Genomic DNA, 17,056 nt, shown 5'->3' with positions numbered 1-17,056 from the left:
GTATATTGTATAATAGTCCTGCCTTACTGAACAGATCCTCATTCTGCTTGTCTTACATTGGCTTTCTTGTGACAGATACTGTATTTGTGTTTGTTGTGAATTTGTTGTGGTTATAACGACTGTAGTTACAGCTTACTGTAGTGCAACTGTAGTTGTACTATATAAGTAGTTTTGATGCTCAATGCATTTCAAGAAGATATATCTGTAGTAATTCTTCTGGAAAAACAGTTTCAAGTGCAACTTATAAGTAGATGTATTGTTTTGTCTTTACATCATCCCAAAACCTACAGATGTAATGAACAATGGCCTTTTGTCTGACATCAGTTATAAAATACTTGGGTGTTCAAGCAGTTCTTATACAAGAAAACAGTGATTTTATTTCAGCTAAAATAATAAACAATATAACTCAAACGAAAATAATGTTAAAAGAAATCTATCTCAATAATGAATGTTACAACCATTACATTCTTTGGTTTATAACTGTTCTCAAAATCTAGAGGAATGCTAGTGTATTCTAGTACAGCTCTTACTGTATGACCTATGTAATTTTATTAACTAAATTAAAAAGATACCCATACAGTATTTATGATTCCCACCATTATTATTTGGTGTGTATTATATACAATACAATACATATTCTACACATTTGTAAATAGTTTAAAAACTCCTTTTGGTATGTTACTATCATTTCATTGGCAAATCTTCCAAAGTGCTATTTGTTTTTTATAAACATATCAAAATGAAACCTTTACTATTATATGTTTTTCTGCCACAATGTTTTACTTTACGTATAAAATATAGTTAAATCTCTACTATACAAAAACTTGCATATAAGAATGCATATTACAGTACTCCAAAAATAAGTTTCTTATATTAATACAGACAACACAACAAAGGAACATTCACACTGCAACTAAAACACTATTGGAACCAAATTCAATGTATTGCTAAATTGCAAAAAAAAAACATACTTTGACCTAGCCAGTAAGATTAATTTAAAAAAAATTAAATCCATGATATATAGTATGTTCATCATCAAATACTAACCTTTTCAAAATCAGATCTATATTCTAAATGAATTTCATTATTACTAGCAAAGAAATGCATTCCAAAATGACCTTTTCTTAAAAACAGATTTTACAGAAAATGAACAAATAATTGGCTACTTAAAAACAAAAATATTCTCTGAGCACTCAAATTATACAGTATGTAGCAAGAATAATAGCAACAACTGAATGAAATTATTCTGAACAGGTGAATTTATTCAATTAGGATTATGCTCTTTAAATTGGTGAAGGATGTTTTAGGATGTGCAAAACATACTAAAATTAGTGAAAGATCAAAAGGAAACAGAAGAAACCTTTCTCTGATGAATTTCAGGAGTATTAATGCAGAAACAACTGCACTTTGTGTTCTTTATGAAGACAATCTGCAGAGTTGAATTTTTCCCTCTTTTGAAGAATCTACAGCAGTTCCTCAAATTTAGTGTGATCCCTTTTCATTACGATTTTCACTTCTGTGGCTTTTTTCAGTTGTTCCGTTGTGTCTTATGTTGGCATTGACTATCCTTTTGGAATTCCCAGGTTGCAGGAGCCGATTTGTGCTTAACATATCTGCTGGTCCTTAAGGAAATTAAATAAAATGTAGGATTAATATGATATATTTTTAATTTAATGTACTGTAGAAACAGTGAAATGTGTCTAAAGATGCCAACTACAAAAAGTACACTCTGCAGGGCACGCACAAACATATTCTCAACAGGATCAATTTTCTCAGAAGCCAATTTCCTTGCCAGTATGTCTTTGGACTGTGGGAGGAAAATGGAGCACCCAGAGGAGACCCTCACAAACAGGGAAACATACAAACTTCACTCAGACAGCACCAGAGCTCCCAAATTGAATACGGGGCCCCAGCACTGCTGACCACTGGTACACCATGTCAACATATCTAGCCAATATTAAAATATTTCTTAATATTACAACCAAAAAAGTACAATTATTTTTTGGTATTTTTTTCCTAAGATAGAAGGCTAGTTCATGACATACAGACCTCTGACTCTCTTGTGCACAGTTTGCCCTTTTCTTCCTTCTACATTCTTTTGGTGTATAGTGCTGGGTGGGGTACCTCGCATCTCCAGTTTCTGCAGCTGGCTCTCACCTGAACAAAACCACAGATCAGGTCTTCTCATGTGTCTCCATTGGACCCTGTTTATTTTCTGGTTTTCGTTCTAACTCTTGTCTAATTAGCCAATTACTTCAGCTTTTTTTAATGTCATTTATAAGATATATTTTAAAATTTATTCAGCTCTAAAAATGTTTAATGAGGTTTAAAATTAACAATACGTCTGTCCTAAATTATTTATATTTTAATGATTCAATTTAAACAGTTCAGCAAAATCAGAACAAGTGCCTATTAAATAATCCCCTCACACCCGAAGAAGGCTCCACAGCTGAAACAGTTTCCTTTCTTCTCTTTCTCTCTCTTTTCTCTCTCAGCAAGGAATAAACCTTTAACTTGTTCCTATAAATAACTAAGGACATAAGTTACCCATACATTGTAATTCCCACCTGTGCCCATCTACAACAATTATATCATTTATGTTCAAGTGGAGAAAATTTACTTTCATGTTAATGCTGACATACAGTATTACCTGCATAATGAGAGATAGGGTATTTGATCTTAGTTGCTGTTAGGCTGGGAGGGTGACCAATGTTCTTTGATTGCAAAAAATGGGTTGCATTTTGGGAAAGTCGAACAAGCCTGTTGTCTGAAATACTTTCTAAAACTGGATTCCTGGATGTGTTGGTCTTTGATTTCTTTAATATTAAAAAGAGAAAAAACAATGTATATTAATAACCATTACCATTTGGTTAAAAGTCACATTAACACATATCCCATCTTATTAAAATAATGTTTATTATACAATAAATTGTATATAAATATTAGAATATGATAATAATTAGGAAATATTAAGTTTTTACATAAGAAAAAACAGACATACACCTTAGTAATAAGTTGACAGCAGATAAATTTGTGTAATTCAGAAAGACTAAACAGCAATAACTGAATGAATTTAATCATTCAACCTGAATTTAAACCTCTTTAAACAACTGGTCAGAATGCTGTTTTATCTAATAATGTAAGGCCTGTGCAAGATTATTTCTCCATCTCAATCCTGACAACTCTTGCTAATATTCTGACTGCGCCTACATGTCCTTGCAAGAAATTATGACTTCATTCTCAATATTTTATTTCAAGTCCCTCAATAGCACCTCCACAACCTCACTCAGTTTTAATTTTCTATTCCAATATTGTAGGTATATCTAGCCAAAAGCCACACAAAAGAGATCATTATTCAATATGTAACATTTTAATATGTTAATGCACATTTAAACCTTCACAGTTTAAACAGTCCATTCATGGTAATTCATTATAAAAGCTTGTAAACTCAAAACAAAATAAAAAAAACCAAATGTAAACCATTCAATTAGCTTACTTCCAAGTTAAATGATTAAAAGAATGTTGCTGACTGACTGTGCCTTCTGCATTGAAAACTGGCATTCTACCATCACTGCTGTCTCACACATTACACTGAAATGGAGTACAGTATGTGAGGTATAATGAGGAAGTTCCTTTCCAAATTAAAAGCATGTTCTCTATATTTAATCTACATTTATTGATTAAGGAGTGGACAATAATACACACACAATAATAAGTTAGCTTTCAAACTTATTACTGTGTGTGTATTACTGTCCACTCCTTAATATCTAACTACTCGCTCCTGCACAGAGAACAACAAATTTGTTTGAACAACAATTAGTTCGGGTTCTGTGTGACTCCAATCTTGCTGCAGTGCTCTAAAATACGGTTCCTGCAGGCAATTTTAACAAACCCCCGGTTGCTCACTGAACACAATAAGGTAAGATCACTTTATTGGCCATATATAATTTCTTGTATTAGGAATTTGTCTTTTCACATACCCCAACCTGCTCTCCATGACACACACAGACAGGGAGAGAAGGTTGGAGTCAGAGCACAGGGTCAGCCATTGATAGGGCACTCCTGGAGGAGTTGGGGTTAAGGGCCTTGCTCAGGGGCCCAACAGAGCAGGATTCCTCTGCCGGCCGCAGGATACGAACCAGCAACCTTCTAGCCACAGGCGCAGATCCTTAGCCACAGAGCCACTGCACTGCCCAAACGCCCAAATGCTCACCATTATACCACCAATGTGGTGCCAATGTCTAAAGAGGTCAGAGAAGCACAGTTGAATTCCATACGAAAAAGTAAAAGGAAAACAGCATTTCCTTTTCCTGCACACAGCTGAAGATGGTGAAACTTTGAGCTTTTTCAGCTTTTTTACTTTTTCTGCTTTTTTATTTCAAGCATGGAACTAAAACTTTACATGTTTTATATTAAGTTTCATTTCCATATAGCATACCCGTTTTGTGTTGACTTCAAATGACATGGAACGTTTCTTCAGTGCTCGTCTTTCAATGGAATCATCCCTTTTTTCAGTCTTCCCTGATTCTTTTTTGGACTTCGGGTGTGAGCTGCCCTGGGACCCTGGAAAACTCTTTCTGCCATCAAGACCTTCTGTCTTGCTCATTGTTAGATTCTCAATACTGACAGCTGGCTTTATGGCAGGGGCTAGAGTCTCATGAGGCTCTGACAATGATCTTTCCGATATATCTTTATCCAGTTCCTCTAAAGAATACACTGATATGAGGCTTTTCTCTTTTGCATGAGACAATCCATTTGCTGAGTCAGTAGCATGGATTCGTGATCGGCGCTTGGCTGCAATGACAGAAATGCTCTTCGTGCCTGAAACAATCTCTGTCATGGTTTCAGGGTTGATCTCTTCAAATGCTGACTGATCGTTGTCCTTACCTTTGGTAAGCCTCTGTTTTTATTGGGTGGTGATAACAAACAATTTACAATAGAACATTTATGTTTACAATACAAAATTAAAACTTTTTCAGAATTTCAAATTTCATGAAGTTGCTTCAACTAGCCTCTCAATTCTTATTTTCTAAGTGTATAACCAAATGCATATGTATTTCTACATACCATATATTTTTTGTCCATTAAGCTACTGTAGTACAACTCTGCAGTCATTAACAATGTGGAATTGCCTTGGCATCATCCTGAGATCTTGTACCAAGTTGGTCCAGTGGGCACCCAGCCATGTCATCCCAAGGGATCTGCCCCTACTCTTGAAATGGGGATTACAGATTCTGCTAATTTTTGCCTCATTGCGAGACAGCTTCATTGTTTTCTTATTGCCCCTCCTGAAGAGTATTAACACAGTGCCATGCTAGTCTTACCCTAGGCCCTTAGGTCTGATTGCCATACTATTTTTATATAATTTCACAACTTAAAACTGGAACTATTTTATATTCCTAGAGAACCTTATAGATCTGGACCACCATTTGGACTTCCTCCAAAAGCATACTAAGTTCTTGATGGCTTTTGCCTCACCTGCAAAGACCAGGAAACCCACCCTTGAGGATCACAGTCCAAGACTGAGCATTAACTTTTAGAATTGAGACCAAAGCTTGTGCATTTTACCCTCAGTGTTAAGAACTATAACATTCACCTAAACAACAATCAATGAGTACTTCAAGGACATCTATACAGGTCTTATAGACCGATAAACCCCAATATGCTCTCCAACTCTAAACTGTATGGCACTGACCCCCACAATCACGTGGTCAATTAATGTTATCTGTGCATCGTTCTATCTATTATATCTGTGCAACATGGGCTCTACCTCAACTGTAAGAGACCCCTGCACATGATATTAACAACCTCAACCTCAAGTAAGGGGGAGATTTCTCAAATCTCTTTGATATCAGGGACCTCAGTAGTGATTTTAATAACGTTGCTGACTCTGACTCAAGAGCTTGTGCTAGCTGACTAGGAAATTTGTATTTGTTATATGCCCTTGAATGATGTGGCTGGGTTTCCCAGTTTCCCATTAGACTAATTTGGTATTTTGGACTTCTAAGTATGAAGTCAGTGACAATGCATTTTGTCCAACTGTGATGAGTAAATTCCTTTTCAGGAGACCAAGTTTCTGATCACTTTGTGTACTGTTGACAGGTGAAACTATACTGTTATATATACCTTATTTCAATTTTACTAAAATCTTTGGTAGTTCCAATGCAATTAAAGATAAGACACTGAGGGTTATTTCAATGTTGAAAAATTTCCAAACTGGCTAAAACATGTATTTAAGTAAACAAAAGCCAGATATAAAAAGACATATTGTATACCTGATTTGATGAAGGTTGTCCTTTGATCTGGTGTGATTTTATAGTGGATTTTAACACCTTATTGCTGTCGGTAAAACAAAACCAAATTATTAATTCCTGTAACAGATAAATTGGTGGTGCTCTATACAACAGTTTAGAGGGTATATTAATATTAAGATAAATATTTCATTAATTAACTTAGAGCATATCACATGAATGATAACCATAGAACAATCATGCTTGGATAAAAGAAATCCAAATTTAAAATTGGACAGAAAATATTTTAAGTTATATGGGATGCATTTATTTTCCCTGTAGGGAAAACTGACCAGTCAACAGTGCATTAATCAAATAGACTGTTTGCCTTCTGCTTTCCTGCAGGGAAAGTCTTTCTTATGAGTAAAGAAGACCTGTTAAATGGAACATCACACTTAAATAATTACCTCTCATGTTCTGAGACTATTGAAGGAAGGATGTACTTATTACGTGAATGATACTTCCTGTCCTCTTGCACATCTGGTCTTGGGCTGAGGTCATCTTTATCTAATTCAGGAATCAAATCCTCCAGCTTTAACTGTTTTGCTACATTTAATATGGATCCATCCTAGAAAACATATATTGAAAAAAATCATAAGCAGTTATCCATAAACAATTCTAATATGTTTAATCTAAAATACTTTTATGTATATTTTCTTAAGTATAAAATGATCAGATACTGTCCTGCAAAAAATATACTGTATGGTTCTTTTGCACTTCATTTCATTGGGCTGCATAAAAAAAACAACACATAGAAGCAAAAACTACATTAAGTCCAATGTGTTTGCATATAATTTTTCTTTTATGATCTTGCTCTAGTTAGCCACGTATGCAAAATAAATTGTTCATTAGTTGCTTTAATGCTAGTTTTTACATGGATGGATGAAGAAATTCAACATATAAATGTGTACTTTCACATATAAAAGCTTTAAAAAAGATTCACAGTATAATAATCAAAGCTGATAATCTTGTGTGTAGAGCAATTATTAATACAAATGTATTTGTTATATAGTGAGATTACTAAGAAGAAAGCAAAAATAAAAAATAAAAAGCAAATACATCACCTGTAGTGCACTAGAGGTGATATTATAGAGCATCAAAAATTGATCAATACTCCGCTCCTCCAGCTCACTGAAATACAGTGCGTAGAGATCTTCAAGTTGTTGAGGTGTAGATAGCTGATGGTCTAGAAATATATAAAAAGATAAGCCATCTTTACAAGACTTTTTTACTTTACTTTAATGTTAAAGTCAGGTGCCACAAATGAGAAGGATTTTAAAGACAGGTTCACTTAATTAAAGAATAGGAAGTAGAATTCAATTTGAAAAATACATCCAAGCCACACCAGATGTTCAGAATATGTGGAAGGCAACACACCATAGATTAGACCAAAAGGAAATAGCTTTTTGACAAATGGAACAAAGGTCGTGCAACATTTTTGCACGCTCAAGCTTCAATGAACAACCCGTGAACAATATAGCCTCCTTGTAACTGTAGATGCAACTATTGGAAGCATAACCAAAGCAAATTCTGTATAAAACCACTAATGTTACTGCAATACCTTGCTGCATGCAAATTTACAGAATGTTACATGGATTTTAATTAAAAATCCATTGAAACAACCAAGTTTGTAGCTATTTTTCTTATCTTGGATGTGAATCTTGGATGTGGATGATTATGGATGCATGTTAAATTGAACACTTTTTAAAGTACAAAGGTTTTATATTGGCAGCAAAATATGACGTGTTTAAATATATGTAACATCAAAAACCAGTATAAATGTATGTATGTTTTTAGATTAAATTCCAACCACTCAGAAAACTGATTTTGGATATCAGTGATTTGAATGTTACACCTGGTGATAATCAAGAAAGAAAAACAAATAAGGGTGTTCACAGCCATCAATTTCTAACCTGGCAAGATGTTACAACCAAACAGTCCATCAATGATAAATCAAGATATGTGACCTCATCAATAACGATACCAAAGTACAAATCTTATGGTCTGGGCAGGAGTGTCTAGTTACTTCAGTGTTCAGTGTAGCTCATCCTTATTCCAGCAGGAACATGCAATGAAATTTCATACTTTCATATTGTCACATGCATGAGCCCTATTGAACAAGGATGAGCTGGGACAAGATTTCAGAGATCAGTGAATAGGCAGATGCTTGTTAAGGCTCTGCAAAAGGAATAGTACAGAATCCCACAAGACAGCAAAACACAAGTCACACTATAGATGTACAGCTTATACTGCTTCCAACAGTGACGTTTTCTACTATACTATGACTTGCACAGCAGACACACTGTTGATTAACCTCATTAATCTTAGCAAATGCATCCACAGCCAACATGTCAGTCCACCAACTTGTCAGTGCACATGCCGCAAAGAAGCTAATATACCTGAAAACCTTGTTACAGTTATAAGAAAAAAAACTGAAAATTTGTGTTTTTTTCTTCTGTAAATACTTAATAAACTTATCAAAATTAGGATGTGCCGAAGGAAAAAAGAAAAGCTCTTTTAAAAAGGTAACATACCTTCGATGAGGGCCTTTTGTTGCTGTATAATCTCATCGCATAGTGTCCTGTGCTGGTCATAGTGTTGGATGACTAAATCTTTTTGCCGCAGGAGGTTCTCTTTGCACAATACTGTGGATTGTATCTCTGTATTCTCCACCTCTAGCTCATGAACTTTACAAAGCAGGGTGAGAATTTCGCATTGATCTTCGTTGTTAATCTGCTTTGGAAGTAGCTCCTCCATTTTGGAAGATTTAATCTTCACAGTTGCCAACTTCTCTTCCAAATCTGACTGACATAGGGCAAGAAAAAATATTTTAAATTTAGTTTTAGCTCCTCATAGAAACCATTCATAATAGTAATGTTATGAAAGTTGTACTTTATATGGATTTGATAATTAATATTGGATGCGTTACCTTTAGAGCCATAGTTTTTCTTTGCTCCTCCAGCAGCATCCCAATCTCCTCTCTTGCAGCTGTTACCTCCTGAGGCTCCAATGTGTCCATCTCCTCATTCCTACTCTCTCCCTCTCTCTCCTCTCCTTTGTGCACCTTCTCATTGCACCTATCCTCTCTCCATTTTCTGGCATGCCTAGCTTTCTCCCTTTCCCAGCTGAAAAAGATATATACATATGCGTGTATATGTGTTACTTTTAATCTTTAAAAATACAATATCCACTAAAAAGTATGGGAAGCATAATTTTATTATCCTTATTACCAAAACATTTATCATAGTAGACAAAATGCTGTCCATCTTGATCTTTGGTAGCTTGTTTAGGTAGGTGTCAACACTCTTTTTAATTGAATCCTAATTAGTTTGCATCCGAGCAATAGCTTTTGACTCCAGTGAGTATAGATGAGTGAATATCATTTCCAAGTACAAACTTAAAAGCAACTTTGACTATATAACTAGTCTGGCATCTTTCTCTGCAATAATACAGTCCTTTCCAACTGACTATTATAACCACATATTATTAAATTCTGTATAATTCCTGACTCACAGGAATTGGTCTTTTTTACAAATCTGACAGAATAGGAAATACCATACTGGAAAAGCAATAATAATTACATGATCACAGCCATGTCATAACAATTAATACAAACATTGGTAAAAATAACTTTGACTTGGGTTTAACTAAAGAAATTGATTTTAATAAACATGAAAGTCAGAAGTATGAATTTCTAGGAAATCGTTCTTGGAACAGGTTCCTTTCCCATTTGTGGTATTTCATGGTAAACGCTCCAGTTTGGCTGACCCCATAGCACACTTTGCTTAGAGTGACACAAAAGCCCTATAATTTAGTCTACCAGTTCAGATTCAGACTGTTATTAGCCAACTGTGTTTGGAATTGTCAGACTGATCGAGCGGTTGGGGAGATCACTGACAATCAAATGGTGCACTTCGGTCTTGCAGTATATTTTAGCAAATGTGCATGTACTGTAGTCACCATCTCTTCCATGCTGGGTTTCAGAGATGTATAGCAGGGCTGAACTGACAAACTTGTGTGTAAAAAACACAACATTCCAATTAAATACATAACAATATTTGGTTTTAAGGAAATACCACTCACTCTGCAATGGTTAGTAGATTCCTTGAGGTGTCTATGTGCAGTTCCATGTTTGAATTCTCAAGCTCCATGAGGCTGCGACGGATCTCCATCTGTTCTCTGAACGCACTCATTAGTTGTTCCTGCAGTCGACCCATCTCCCTGCGGCTGTACTGAGATGAGTGCTGCTGTACCTCTGCTAGATAAGCAACAATTAAAAGTGGTTACAAAAAAAACAAATTAGATCTAATAACACTTACAATACAATTCTTTCAAGTAAACTCCACTCATAAAATTGTTCTTTCTTGTATTTCTTTAAAAATATTTGATAATATCTGGAATTTATATGAAATGGAGTCATTTCAAAATGTGTGTGATAGAGGTGCCTTAGAAGTGTCCTCTCTTGCCTGGTACAGGAAGCAAACCATACTTTCACATGAACAACCAATCAGCAAGTGGTAATACGAGGATTATCAAATAAAATGTTTTCTGGTTTCATTCTTTTTCTTATTTTATCATTATTAAAAGTTTTGTATCTTAACTGACCTTGTACATCACGGATGTTGGCCTTCTCTCCTTTCTTCTGCTGTTCTGCCCCCTGCTCAACTACTTTGCCTTTCAACCTCTCAATCTCTTTCCGAAGGTCTGCAATGATGTTGGTGTACTGTGCAATGTGGTAAGACACATTCAGCAGATTGCGTTTAACCTTAAGAAGAAACAGGAAACAGTGATAAATGTTTGGCACCTATCTTTGAATAAAGCCACTGCACATAGCTTATTTGGAGGCAACGTTTAAATGTAGTAGGAACTCAGATTAAACAGAGGGCTTGTTTTACAACATTAAACTACGATGTGTTCTGTCATTGAATAAGGCTTCATGTTATGTTTGTTATGCTGCAGTTTCTGGTAAACTGCGCAGCAATGTTATGGTTGGTCGAAGCCCAAGGGTACTTTTCAGTGCACTGTTAAACATGATAAGGAAACAACAGAATCGGGATCAGGAGATTCAATAAGAAATGATGCAGGTTGGAAACTGGTCAGTTAATTAAGTACTGTCTAAAAAAAGCGAGGCTCCCAACCAAAAAATAAATGGAAGAAGAAATCAGAAAGAAAAGTTCACAAAAAAGGAAAAAAATAAAGTACAAAGATATAGGAGAACGAACTGAAAAGAAAAAAGGGAGCAAAGAAAAATGATCAAGACTAATAGGGAAAAATAAACAGGAAACTGCTTTATTGCAGCACAGGGAATCAAGCAAGCAAGGAAGCAAAAGAAAAACGTTTGTTTAGCGAGATGCGACTGTTCACACAGAGATTAAGGCTCTAATGACAAAGTAACAATACAGTGGTTCGAAGAAACTAAATAGGGCTTCTAATTAGTGAGATTTAAAACTAGATCAGGAGCCTAATTGAAAAAGGACATGAGACGGACACAACCCAGGCATGACAGGGTCCCCACCTTAACGGATTGTCTCTGGCCGGATCTCGAGTTTGAGAGGGAAATCAAGAGTGGATTAATTGAGGGCAATTCAGATGTTGGGCAAGGACCCATGTTCTTTCTTCAGGTCCTCTTCCCTGCCACTGAACCAAATATTGCAGACTGGATCGGACCCTTCATGAACCCAGAATTTTCCACCAGTGCAGTAATGGTAGGTATGTCTGTGGTAGTCAGAGAGGGTTTTAATAAGACAATAGGATAATTTTCGCCCAAGGGAGGGCAAAAGGGTCAGCCTGTCGGTGTTTACTGGTTCCAGGATTTTATATGGGCCAATGTATCAGGGAGCCAGTTTATGAGAGGGCAGCTTGAGTTTCAGGTGACAGGTCGCAAGCCACATTCATTGCCCTAGACGTTCTAGGATAATCCGAGAAGAGGAGGTTGGAACCTATACTGACATTCAGATGTAGATAGTCAAGTGTAAGTATTCAGTTCCACTATTAAAATATTCAGGGAGAACTCAGCCCAAGGAAGAAGGGATGCCCAATCATCCTGAAATGTGGACACATGGCAGCTTAGATAGATTTCAAGGTCACGATTTACTCGTTCAAACCAAGTCTCGGGTCTCTGGATGGTAGCACAGAAAATAGAAACGAATTGGGACCCTCTGTCAGACAGGATTATGAATGGAAATCCATGGAGATGGAACAACTCTTTTATGAATATTTTGGCTATTTGGGCTGCAGATGTTAGTCTGGGCAGAGGTACGAAGTGGAGGCTTTGGAAAAATTCTCAACCACTGTAAGAAATATAGAATACCCCTGGGATCAGGGCAGACCCGTGATGAAATCTGTGGAGATGAGCGGTATGGATTGGGCAATGATAGCCGAATGATAGCAGAAGTCCATCTGGAGTCCTTTGCCTGATGTGCAGACATTTACATAGGTTGTTACATCAGTCCTCACAGACAGGCAACAGAAATAGGAGCTCTAGTGTGCGGGTACATCCAGGATGTCCTGCTAATGTAGATGAATAACCGCATTGAAGGACATGCTGTCGGGCTTGTGTTGAAACATAGTTTGTCAGGCAGAGCACTTGAGGGGGCCAGTTCGGAGGACTGAGCTGTGGTGACCTTTGTTCAACTTGCCTCTACGGGGCATCGCATCGATGGGGCATTAATATTCACAATGTGGTGAAGGCTTTGAACTTTTTTTTTCACACACATTGGCAAAGTCTTGATAGGGTTTAGGGAGGCTAGAGAGACCTGGTTCGTGAGCCCCCACGTTATATCCAAGGGGCGAGGAGTTTTTTTGGCACAAAACAGCACACAGGGACTTCGCTCCCCACCCACTCTGGAAAGCAAGGATTTTAGAATGAATGCCGTATCAATGAGCCGGTCCAGAGTCTTTGTTTTAGCAATACAGGTTGAGAATCCCTTATCCAAAATTCCTGGGACCGAAAGTGTTGCGGATTTTCAGATTTTTTCGGATTTCGGAAAGTTTTTATATTTGCATCTATAAAATGGGACAGCTTGGGGATGGGACCCAAGTCTAAACATGATATCCATTTACATTTCATAATATAGCTTATACATATACCCTGAATGTAGTTTTATATAAATTTTAAATAATTTTTTAAACATAATACCATCAGTCTCCACCTACGATGTCATGTTTTGATTAAAAGGTTACAGTACACGTACACCATTTGTATTTTATTTTTTACTATACAGGTATTAGGTTTTATGTAAGGTATAAAAACAAAGCATTGAATATGATTACAGGCAAATAAAATGAAAACTGAAAAAAGTCAGCATTTTATTTTTAAAGTAATGTACAACTAATGACGCGAGTCAAGTTACACTCATACATGGAGATTAAATTCAGATCTCACGTAAAAATAACGTTTTGTACTTACTGTACAAAAAAACAAAACAAAACAAAACATGATGATCACTGCTTATAAACTTGAAGATAAATGCAGCCCCAGACATTACATCTACTTCAGGTCCGAGAAACTTGAGGGAGAAGGTATGTCATCTATGACATCACTGTGAGCTGGAAAGTTCGGTAAGTTATCAGTATCCACCTATGAAGTCATGTTTTGATTAAAAGGTTACAGTACATAAAGATTTTTTTATAAAAACAAAACATTAAATTTGATTACAGGTAAATTTAATGAAAACTGAAAACGTCAGCATTATATTTGTAACGCAACAATTACGCTAGTCATGTTATATTTATACATGGCGTTTTACGTGGAGGTGAAAGCGGCACACAACAGCTGTACGTGGTGGAACCATCCCGCACTTTGTGGAATTTTCCATTTGTGGCATGTCATGTCAGCATTCAAAAAACTTTTGGATTTTGGAGGTTTTTGGATTTTGGAATTTCGGATAAAGGATTTTCAACCTGTAGTAGCTGATGGGTAGACTCAGTCTCCCCTCCTGGTGTATCAAAAAGTCTGTCACATTGCCTCCATAAAGCAAGAACAATTGTTACAGAGAGGATCATTCTGTCTCCAGAGAGCCAACATTCAGGCCAGGGCTTCTCCCAACAGCAGTGAGATCATGTAGGCTATTTTGGATTCTTCAGTTGGGAAGGAGGAATGTTGCATGGCGAAGACCATTGCAAGCATCTGGGTTTCCTCAATAAGGAAGCGGGGGTCGGACCTGAGGTTCAGGCCGGGGAGGGTCACTCTCTGGGGGTTTTGGCATCAGTTTAGAGTCCTCTTGCTGGAGAAGAGGGGTCGAAGAGTGGAAGGTCGAGACAGTGCAAAGATTGCCTGCATTATTTCTCCCATTCGTAGTCTCAGTTCATATAGCACACTGCTCATTTCAGAAGTTCCTTCCTATTGCTGTCGCAGGGCAGGACATGTGTCAGACCCGGCCTGGGCATGACAGTATTTTGATGAGTATTACATAAAATACCTGGTTATTTTTTTAAAGCATGCTCCCCCTTATGTTAATAGTATGCACATCACTGCATCATAAGAAGAGATAGAAGAACATCACAATCAGAAGGTTGTTATTTGCTATTCTCTAGTTAGGAATGTTATATGATCAAGCCTCCTGTAGTATCAATGAATTTCCTCCTTGAAACATAAATGTACTGGCTCGTCATATAGTCTGTACTCTGATAATTCATCCCAAAATGATTGAGGCAACAAGAGAAGCATTAGTGTTATTGTGTAAAAAAGCAAAAAACGTGCCAGAATGTATATAGTCTTAGAACTACAGTATTTTTGAAAAAGAATACTATCCAGGGACCTGATTCAAGAATTGAGATTCCTCAAAGACACTGACGAAGTTAACTGTAATTCCTCAAAAACAACAGTAAAAAAAGTCTTATTTACCCTGCACCTAAAAACTGCTATCTGATGGGTATTCTTGAGACCCTCTGTAATCAAAAAAAGAGGAAGGACCACTAAACAAAATGGTTGGCTTTTTTGTTTGTCAATTTCCCAAAAAAATGTAAATTAAAAAAAATTTCTCTCCCTGCTTCAATGAATCTACCCATTCATTCAAATTACAATGTTGTATACTAAAATGGCAAGTAGAGACCTACAACACAGTGTTCTGTATTAGATAGAGGGACAGTTTAATAAAGTATAAGTATGCTTTATCCATCAATTGGACAGCTGACTACTAGACTTTAAATAGACTCACACATGAATGACTGCCACTTCCTTTTTAACACAATAGCTAGGATGACAAACCAGCAAGCAGAGCCCTCTATGAATATCCCTTCATTGATTAGCAGCAATGACTACTGTGTTCAAACAACATAAGTTATTTGTTGTCCTAAATTTTGTTCTTTTGCTTAATTTTCAAAATATATTCTCACTTATGAACAGGAACACACTTTTTGTCTTGCACCTTAATCCCTACCTTGGCACTTCTGGTTGGTGCTGTACAAGTCTTCCAACTGACGCAATAAGATGGATCCAAGGCGATGGACCCATGGCACCATTTGGCACGGAAAAATGGACATTGGATTTCAGAGCTGAGACTCTAGCTCCCTGCTAGTTGACTACCCTGCAACTCAAGTACTTTCGAACAGTCTATAGAAGTCCACTCTTATACTAAATGAACTCACTCCTAGCCAGCCTCTATTGACTCTGATAGGCCTTTGACCCCCACAGAATGATTTATTTCTCTCTCACCTCTGTGCCTGTTGGCACCCTGATGAACATACAATTATATTTCTTATGGACCCATTTTTATTCATTCTAACCTCTTAAACACAGAACAAGAGGATCCATCGATGCCAGCGATTGAATGATCATTAAATTCAGAGGCTGAGAATAGTGCACTAATTATCTTTTTTATTTGCTGTCAGGCCAATCATCATGATCCATTTCTACTGCTGTGAGGATTATGCATTTGGTGCAAAGACAAACTTAGTCCTTCAGGGCATGACATATACAGTCACTGTGGAGCAGAGAGGTAAATACAGAAAGGGAAGCTAGAAGCTAAAGCTTGCACTGCAACTGACAATTCTGGAAAGAATGAAGACCATCCTCATTAAAAAATATGTATGAAAATCCCTTTGTTACGCCAATGAAAAAAGAAAAGGGAGAATTACCTATAATAAGTTTATGATTATGGAAAATAGGAGAATGTGCTTGCCATGTCTTCTTGTATTCCTGAAGAGAACCAAATCTAATTTAGTGCATAATGATCAGGCCAAAACGCAGTCTACAATGTCTAACTAGAAATTAAATCTTGAAATCTATATGGAGAGACCAGATATTTTTTCCTGTGAATGGCAAGATATGAGTGTCAAGATTAAACCAAACACATATTCACAATCATTTTTTTATAAATACACGAATTTGATCAGAACAGGGAATATTCTTATAATGATTAACAGTTTATGAAAGGTCTGTGGTAATTAGTTGTGAAGGGTACTACACTAATAATAAAAAATCAAGCACCTGGGGAAAACCTGGACACAGGGAGAATATTCAAACACCAATCAGACAGACCCCCAACCAGAATCAAACCCAGGACTATGGTACTGAAAGGCAATAGTGCTAACTACTGTACCATGCTGTGAAGTCTACAAATCCCTAGATCATTTTAATCTTTCCCCTCATGTATCTGTAATTTATTTTCACTGTCCTTAAAATAACTTTAATCTTATTCCATTATCTCAGTGTCTTTTTGTTTGTGTTTAAATTGACTCAAATGTTTAGATTACTTGCAAGGAATAGGTCTACATATGGCAGGTTAGCACTGATTTTCCTCATAAACACTTGCATCAGATATTCT

At 36.5% G+C, this 17,056-nt stretch overlaps 1 protein-coding gene across 7 annotated transcripts in view; it reads right to left on the bottom strand.

Annotated features, from left to right (window-relative positions):
- Positions 1–351: 351 nt before the first annotated feature.
- The window catches only part of LOC148818543 (kinesin-like protein KIF19), a 32,151-nt gene continuing 15,446 nt past the window's right edge, over positions 352–17,056 (bottom strand). For 3 of the 7 annotated variants that reach the window (XM_088936964.1, XM_088936967.1, XM_088936965.1), the window contains 11 exons: positions 10,896–11,055; positions 10,374–10,548; positions 9,220–9,415; positions 8,825–9,095; positions 7,355–7,476; positions 6,698–6,858; positions 6,276–6,339; positions 4,439–4,900; positions 2,651–2,816; positions 2,050–2,157; positions 352–1,622 (listed from right to left, as the gene is read on the bottom strand). In XM_088936964.1, the coding sequence (XP_088793090.1) occupies positions 1,483–1,622; positions 2,050–2,157; positions 2,651–2,816; positions 4,439–4,900; positions 6,276–6,339; positions 6,698–6,858; positions 7,355–7,476; positions 8,825–9,095; positions 9,220–9,415; positions 10,374–10,548; positions 10,896–11,055 (2,025 nt within the window). In that variant the 3' untranslated portion in view covers positions 352–1,482. Of the gene's footprint in view, positions 1,623–2,049; positions 2,158–2,650; positions 2,817–3,753; positions 4,242–4,438; positions 4,901–6,275; positions 6,340–6,697; positions 6,859–7,354; positions 7,477–8,824; positions 9,096–9,219; positions 9,416–10,373; positions 10,549–10,895; positions 11,056–17,056 lie in introns of those variants that run through there. The other 4 variants (XM_088936966.1, XM_088936969.1, XM_088936968.1 and 1 more) reach the window with 4 other exon arrangements.

This window comes from Atractosteus spatula, chromosome 18 (assembly GCF_055471065.1).
Source record: "Atractosteus spatula isolate fAtrSpa1 chromosome 18, fAtrSpa1.hap1, whole genome shotgun sequence".
Taxonomy (NCBI): domain Eukaryota; kingdom Metazoa; phylum Chordata; class Actinopteri; order Semionotiformes; family Lepisosteidae; genus Atractosteus; species Atractosteus spatula.
This window is presented reverse-complemented; position numbering and strand designations above follow the sequence as displayed.